This window comes from Myotis brandtii, unplaced genomic scaffold (genome assembly GCF_000412655.1).
Source record: "Myotis brandtii unplaced genomic scaffold, ASM41265v1 scaffold125, whole genome shotgun sequence".
Lineage (NCBI taxonomy): Eukaryota > Metazoa > Chordata > Mammalia > Chiroptera > Vespertilionidae > Myotis > Myotis brandtii.
Window position 1 is genome coordinate 8325694 of NW_005354385.1, and position 8554 is coordinate 8334247.

General features: G+C 37.4%; 1 protein-coding gene across 3 annotated transcripts in view; it reads left to right on the forward strand.

Moving 5' to 3' along the window:
* Positions 1–263: 263 nt before the first annotated feature.
* The window catches only part of KCNJ3 (potassium channel, inwardly rectifying subfamily J, member 3), a 210198-nt gene continuing 201907 nt past the window's right edge, over positions 264–8554 (forward strand). For all 3 annotated transcript variants that reach the window (XM_014534062.1, XM_005859319.2, XM_014534063.1), the window contains exon 1: positions 264–1064. In XM_014534062.1, the coding sequence (XP_014389548.1) occupies positions 363–1064 (702 nt within the window). In that variant the 5' untranslated portion in view covers positions 264–362. The remainder of the gene's footprint in view (positions 1065–8554) is intronic.

Genomic DNA, 8554 nt, shown 5'->3' on the forward strand with positions numbered 1-8554 from the left:
ACGCAGCCTGGGCAGCCCGGCGAGTTGGCAGGTGGAGTGGAACTCGCTTGCCAACTATTCATTTAAAGAGTCAGCTGGGAGGACGGTCAGGAGGGCTGGGCCAAGGCGAGAAGGGGCGGCCGGGATGCCGGTGGTGGGGGAAGAAAAGAGACGCCCCGGGAAGCTTGGAGGCGAAATTGCGGTTGCGGTCCTGGCCGCCCTCCTGCCTTGAGGGCGGGAGGACACTTTTTAGAGACTCGGCTGGGGAGGCCAGCCTCCGTCCCAGGACTCCCCCGCCCCCACCTCCTTATTGGTGCTGGTTTGCAGCGCTCGGCTCCTGCGCCTTCACTTTCGCGTGTGAATCTGGCTCGCCCCTCCGTATTATGTCTGCACTCCGAAGGAAATTTGGGGACGATTACCAGGTAGTGACCACCTCGTCCAGCGGTTCGGGCTTGCAGCCCCAGGGGCCGGGCCAGGGCCCGCAGCAGCAGCTGGTGCCCAAGAAGAAGCGGCAGCGGTTCGTGGACAAGAACGGCCGGTGCAATGTGCAGCACGGCAACCTGGGCAGCGAGACGAGCCGCTACCTCTCGGACCTCTTCACCACCCTGGTGGACCTCAAGTGGCGCTGGAACCTCTTCATCTTCATCCTCACCTACACCGTGGCCTGGCTCTTCATGGCGTCCATGTGGTGGGTGATCGCCTACACTCGGGGCGACCTCAACAAAGCTCACGTCGGCAACTACACGCCCTGCGTGGCCAATGTCTATAACTTCCCCTCCGCCTTCCTCTTCTTCATCGAGACCGAGGCCACCATCGGCTATGGCTACCGCTACATCACCGACAAGTGCCCCGAGGGCATCATCCTCTTCCTCTTCCAGTCCATCCTCGGCTCCATCGTGGACGCTTTCCTCATCGGCTGCATGTTCATCAAGATGTCCCAGCCCAAGAAGCGCGCGGAGACCCTGATGTTCAGCGAGCACGCGGTGATTTCCATGCGGGACGGCAAACTCACGCTCATGTTCCGCGTGGGCAACCTGCGCAACAGCCACATGGTCTCCGCGCAGATCCGCTGCAAGCTGCTCAAAGTAAGTGCGACCCGCCCCCTGCCTCACCCGGCCACCGCGCCCCCTCCAGCCCGAGACCCACCCCACCCCTCAGTCTCACCTTCCGCCACAGGTAAACTTCCGTGGGGGAGGGCGGGGTGGGGGGCTTGGGCCCAGAAAGCACAGTGGGCAGTACTGCCCTGGCTCCACTCCCTCGCCTGCTCTTCCTATGCATCGTTTGGTTGTGCTTGTATCACTTTCTGGACCAGTGACACTTAAGGAGTGCGGTGGTTTCCTGGAGCCCAGAGGTGAATGAGTGTGCCCTGTTTTCTGCCTTACCCTTGCTGCTTTGCTCTTTAGAGCTCTTTTGATTTGTTGTCAATACTTTGCTTCGTTAAATTTCGGGTACTAGAACTGAGCAGTTTTTATTTGGAAGAAATAGGTGCTGAACTTACCCCAACTTTTACTTAGAGCTCTTCTTCCTTTCATTATTTCTCCCCCGCCCCCCTCCTTAATAATATCAGCAGGTGGATTATTCCTCTAGAGCCAATAACATTAACTCCGTCTAGGGCCATCTTTTGAATGAACACAGAGCCCCCCCCCCCCCAAAAAAAAAAAAAAACTTAAATAAACAAGGGAAAGGGAGAAGAGAAAACGAAAACAGCCATCAAAGTTAGACAAAAACTGAGAAAAGGAAATGCAATAAAAACGACTCCCAAACGAAAAAAACCCACCACCACAACAACACAACAAAAACAAAACAAAAAAAAACAGTTAATAAAGTGGAAGAAACAACACCTGGTTCTTTAAAATTTTACTTTTACTAAATATTTTCCTAGAGAAGTGTTCTGTGAAAGCTTGAGTGCTTTTCCTGTAGAGCCTCTTGTTAATTTTATTCTCAATTGCCTAGTTCTATGAAGCCTTTGTCAATTACCGATTTCACTTAAAGCTTTTCAGCATCCATTAAAGAAGATTGCCTCCTACCATCAGCAGTGTAAATGCTAAAACAAATTGCACCTGAGTGGTTGCTAAAGCAAAGTTCATCTAGTCGTTAGAGGGCACTACTACAAACAAGAAGCGAAGCCCACCCCAATCACTCAGCCAGTTAGAGTCTGGGAACCAGGATATAAGCCCAGTTCTCTGAGTGTTATTTACAATTCATCTTTTGATGGATTTGGGTAGTTTTCAAGTATTCACAACTTTAAAAGGGTGCCCTTAAATGAAATCATGAAAATTTATCTGAGCTTGCATACAGAACCATAGCCAGTTTCCAAATTTAGCATTGATAAAATGAAAATCGGATACATTTACAAGTTGAGATTTAGCTTTAAAATTCAGTTTGCACTCTACAAATACATATTGTTTTACATAGTCTCAACTTAGGTTGCAGTTAAAAGTGATCCAACCTGCTTTGAAAAGTTTGGACCTCGTGTCATTTTCATGATTCACGGATGAGATCTTACCCTAATGACTTAACCATGTTGCTCAGTAAATTGTTAGCTTAAAGCAGTTCAGTTGTTCTGTCATTCCACATCAGACACGTATTTACTATGCTTACAGACAGTGTAGAAATTAAAGTTTGTAGGGCATGGTGGAAAATTTTCAACCTGTTTCTGATGTACATGTTCATTAAGATAACTGCAATAAATAATTTGAATAGATCATATGCTGTATAATTAACTTCAATGAGCTACATACAGCTTTTTTATTTAACCTAGCATATTGTGTTACTGACCACTGTTTGAACTAAGTGAGTAGTTTGGGTCAAGCTAAGCAGTTGTGTTGTAGATATGTTTATTGCATTGATATTTGTAGTATGTGCCTGTTCTGTTAATAGAACAAGATGTATAATCTCTCTGTGTTAGACCTACTTTGTTAATACAGTGCAGTCTCTCAAGGAACCCATGTTTATGTGTTGCTTTGAGATTCTTATTGAAGAGTAGATTACCATATTGATTGCTCTATTGGAAATTTAAAATTAGACTTTAAAGGTCATTTTACATGCTGTTCTCTAGTTTTCCAAACATGTAAAGCCATTTATTAAAGCAAATATCCTTTTAAGGCAACATATTTTTAGATGCTTTTAGACTTTATCAAGTTTTATTTTAAAAAAGCCAGAAATAATTAGAATTAATTTACATATCAATTTTTTGTTTGTTTGTTTTTTACAAAGGTACAATGAATCTGAATTATTCAGTCACTACAGTGGTTCAGAACATTAATAATGATTTCTGTGCATAAGACCATGTACCACATGTACCTTAAGGAATGTCCTGATTAAAAAAAAAATAATGAAAGATTGATAGTGTTGGAAAATTTAAACCAAGGTGCTATATCAACACAAGGTGATAAAAACATCTAATTAAAACAATATGTATGATATTCCTATAAAATATTTTGCTTTTGATTTGTTAGGAAGATATCATTGCTAGAAGTTAAAATAATTGGCATGTGGCATAAATTTGTATTTAAACAAAATATGGGGAGATTCTCTATTGCTTTTTGTGAAGCAAGAAAGTTGATTGGTGGCAGCTCATCATCCAGCCAGTTGTAGTTTGAAGTTGATTTTTCTTGTAACCATGGTAATTAAAATGAATTCTCATAGTTCGCATTATTTCCTTAGACTTCACTAAAAAGGAGTCATGTTTTATTAGGGAACTGATAACATTCAGCAAAATTAGGTGGGAGATTTGCTTTTAATATGTTTCCCTTATTTTTTTAAGGGGCTGATATGAATTGACCTAAAACAGCCAACTATATTTTTAAAGAGAATCTACACCAAATCATATAGTATACTATTTTGATATTAGTCTTATACAGCTTCTTATAAAAATCACCACACATATTCAGTTTCCTCCTTTAACCCCCGTTTGACATTTTAAATATAAGATTTATGTATATTTAATACAGAGAAATATACAGAATTTTAAGGAACCAACACCCATTATATTTAATGGTAGTAATTATAGTCTATGTATGTTATTCCTATTACCTAATTTAATTTCACTTATACTAGTACAGAGTTGGGCAAAAATAGGTTTACAGCCTGGCCGGCGTGGCTAAGTGGTTGAGCCTCAACCTATGAACCTGGAGGTTAGGGTTCGATTCCAGGTCAGGGCACCTGCCCTGGTTTCAGGCTCAGTCCCCAATGGGGGGCATGTAGGAGGCAGCCTATCAGTGATTCTCTCTCGTCATTGATGTTTCTATCTCTCTCTCCCTCTCCCTTCCTCTTTGTAAAGAAAAAAATTGTAAATTTACAATTGTGAGTATGCAAGCCAGTTTATTCTTGCATTATTAATTAATTATTATATTATTTTCCATACAAATCACTGTAAACTTACTTTTGCTCACCCTGTATTTTTCTATTGAAGTTTTTCTTTTTTTGCTGAATAATATCATATTTTTTAGTATTAATAAAAACTTTCTTTTTAATAACTATAAGTCACTTTCTATTCTTTTGAAGATTGTAAGAATAAGGATATGACTTTTTAATCCTTGCTAGTATGAAAGTTTCCATGCATATTTCTTTTGAATTCTCTAAGTTTTGATGGAAGTTTTTTATAACTTCTTTGCTCTGTTTTTAATGGTTATTCATTTATATGAAAGCAAATTTTACTTCAACACTATTTCTGTCTTCCAAGCTTGTGAATACTGAAATTTATTTCTTTATTTAAATATAGATTTTCCAATTTTATGCCTGGAGCAGTTAGTCCTTTTTATACTCAGAAAACAAAAAAAGGAAGCAGATTAAATTAAAAACATTAATATACTATGAAATTATTTTTATGTTAATATTTATAAGTTTATCAACTCTTTTAAGATGACTATTTTTCTTCTCCTGTTTTTGTCTTCATGCTGATTTTTATTAGATTTTTCTATTTAATCTAGTTTTCATTTTCTTTTGACCTAAAATATAGTGACTAATGAATAGCAATGTCATGTTAATACATCATCTAGTTGAAAGTTTTAATAAAAATGTCTGGATTAGGGAGTTGAGACTGATGGCTGAAATGTTGGACCCTGTAATTTACTGATGGGTATAAAGGATTTGGACATTTCACATACTTCTTTCTACAAATCTAATACTAGAGGTTGACTGCCCTAGATTTACATCTTATTAGAGGAAGATTTTAATTGTCTTTTTTGATATATTATTCAGGAATTTACAAACTTATTCAGAAGCTGTCATATGTATGTATGACATATAGGCACTCGGTTAATCCTTATTCACATAAAGTAAACCTAAAATCAACTATTATTGGATCCATATTTTGAAATAGAGAGAGAAGGAAAAAATTTTCTTATGAAAGTATATTTCTTTATATTTTTATTCATTGCAGGTAGTCATTGTCTTTCTTTCCTGGGAGGTCAGCTGTGCAACCCTTAATTTTCACTTGTTGAAAAAGTAATGGTGTACAATCTTCTTCTAGTGTATCACATACATTATTTTTGGATCACTTTTTAAATTCTTTATTTATATGGATACTCAAAATTGGGTGTTATCTGGCTTACTCATAAACGTGTGAACAAGTGAAAATGCAATAGAAAACAAAATTGTTGGACTCTTTCACTGATTGAGCCAGGCCAGTTTGCACTTTAGTTTTTAACTTCTTTTTAAAAAAGTTAAACCTACAAATGATTATTTAAAAAAAAACCAGTTTTTCTGAACATCATATGAGCTGTTAATAAAAATATTCAAGGAGATTAGAACTGAATACTCCAGAATTCTTAGAGCTAGATCCTATAATTTGGGTGATTTTTTTTACATGGATTAATTATGACTTGGGAAAAAAAAGAACACAATTCCTATTTAGTCTAGCTTTGTTTTCTCTGACACAAGTACAATAATTTTAAAATCTATAATTGTTATTATTTTAAAAAATAGTAGTAATATGTTGTTTTGTTTGCTTTTGTTCTTTATTTTTAACTTAGTACTGAAAAGGACAGGGTGGCTTGTACTCAGGAGAATACAGGCTGAATAAATAAGGGAAATAAAGATCCAAATATAAACAGCAGTAGGTAAGGAGAAATGATAAAGGGAAGCAGGAAAAGGCATTTAATGCATTTGAGGTTGCTTGTAAGTAGGAGGGCACTTGTGCATGGAAGGATACAAATTCTGTCCACAGTTATTATAAATTCCATAAAAGGCCCCTAAATAATTATAAAGCTGTTCTTTCATTTGAATGGCATAAAAGTCTCACATGATTGATTACAACACAAATTCCATTCCATTCCATGAGGTACTTTCTTTTTATAAAGTGAACATATTTTTATGGGATAAGTAGCTTAGTATTAGAAAATCTTTATTTTAGAATTGATGTTGGCCATAGGGTTTTCCACTTGATATTGATGGAATGTCAAGCTTACATAGTCAAAAGAAATGCTCACTTTAATTGTAGATGGTCTAAATAAAATGATACATCCACACACTTCTCTACCTGACCTTAATTTTGGTCTGAGTCCCAAAACCATTGCCAAAACTGCTTTCAGTCACAAGGCATTTTTTATTCCTTATCGTGGTGCTGGCATTTGGGCTCATTTCCTAATTTTAGCTTCCAGAGAGTACTCTGACCTCATTCCATGTGTTTTCTTCCTGACTTCAGCATATATTCCACACACACACACACACACACACACTTAAGGGAAGGGAAATTACTGATAAAATCCTGGGGAGGTGTTTAGCAAGACTGGTTTACCCTCTCCAGCTGGGCCTGATTTCCTTTTCTTTTTTTCCCTTTCCCTACAACTGGCTTTCAGTGCCCTTTTGCAGTAGGGACTTGTGGGAGGTGATGGGGTGTGGATCAAAGTGGTTCTCAACCTTCTGGCCCTTTAAATACAGTTCCTCATGTTGTGACCCAACCATAAAATTATTTTTGTTGCTACTTCATAACTGTAATGTTGCTACTGTTATGAATCGTAATGTAAATATCTGATATGCAGGATGGTCTTAGGCGACCCCTGTGAAAGGGTCGTTCGACCGCCAAAGGGGTCGCGACCCACAGGTTGAGAACCGTTAGAACATGCTAGAGGTAAATTTCATGAGTCAGATGATAGTGACTAAATGTTTCATTCAAAATTTCCCAAGCCTCCCTTGGAGCAAGGACAGACCACAGTGGTTATAATTAGAACAGAGTAATGGGTTAGAGAAACGGGAGAAAGGCAGCAACGGGATTGATTGTATTGGTGAAGTGTGTTCTTGCTGAATGAATGTGGACAACTGGTCACAAATCTCCCAGGAGGATGGCCAAATGTGGATCTGCTATGCCAAGACAATGCTAAATGTGTATTCCAGTTGTGTGTGTGTGTGTGTTGTGTGTGTGTTTGTGTGTGTATATCTTTGCACAAGTGCTCAACAGGTTTTTTTTGTTTGTTTTGTTTTTTTTGTAATATAAAAGCCATTTATTAGTAAAGTATGTGATTGGGGACTATCATGATAGTCCCTTCTAGTCATCTCTGACTTGAATCTTTTCCACCTGTAGTCAGAATTGTAGTTAATTATTGTGTGGGCCTTTTTGGACTCTCAGTTTAAAGTCATTTGACATTACCTGCTTTTTTGAAATTAGTACATGTGATGATAAAATGAGCAACAAGCCTTAAATTCTATACATATATTCATTTGCACATAATTTAAAATCTGTATCATAGGAATACTATTTTTAAATAATAATATTTTTCTTATTATTTGTGAAAAGTAACTTAGAAATGATTTTCACAACCTAAATTGTAAAAACAATCATTTAAAAAATCCATGATCTCCTAATTATAATTTTGGGGCAGTAAATTTAAACAAACTTTAAGCTATAGATTTCTTTGATTTTTATTTTAACTCCCAGCATTTGTTATAGTTCATTCAACCAGAAAACCTTTCAAATGGAGGAAATTTTTTATTTCCTTCCCAAAATTCTATATAATTGAAAGTAGAAGTTGTATTAAAGCCAACTCTGGTCCTATTGTTTTCAAATTATGTTCTGAATTTTTAACAATTTCCAAATTCCGATGAATTTCTTTTCACTTTTTTCTCACTTTCCTGTTTACTCAGTAGTTTTGTAGTTCTAAGTGATTATTTCATCAATTGATGTCAACATTAGTTATCCACTCTTTACTACATCAATCCTAATCTTTAGCAGTTGTTTTGAATTATTGTTGATCTCCATCATATCTATTTACACATTTTTATCTAGAAAATGATCATGGTTCTGTGTTCCCTTTGAAATTAGGAGGTTTAAAGAACTAAAGGAGATAATTGAACCACTAACAAATTGCTCTATAAAAGAAAGATTTCTTCTTATATATCATAAGAGATAACATAATAAAGGTTAAATTGGTTTTTATCTAAAATTTCTTACACCTATTGTCAAAATTTCTGGGCCAATTGATAGTTAAATAAGAGAATTAGAAATATCACTGGAATATCAATGCTGCTGATTTATTACATAGTCCAGGTAGAGATCATGCTTTAATTTTATAAAGGACATGCATAACCCCTTCCCCTTCCTCTTCCCCTTCCTCTTCCCCTTTCCCCTTTCCTTTTC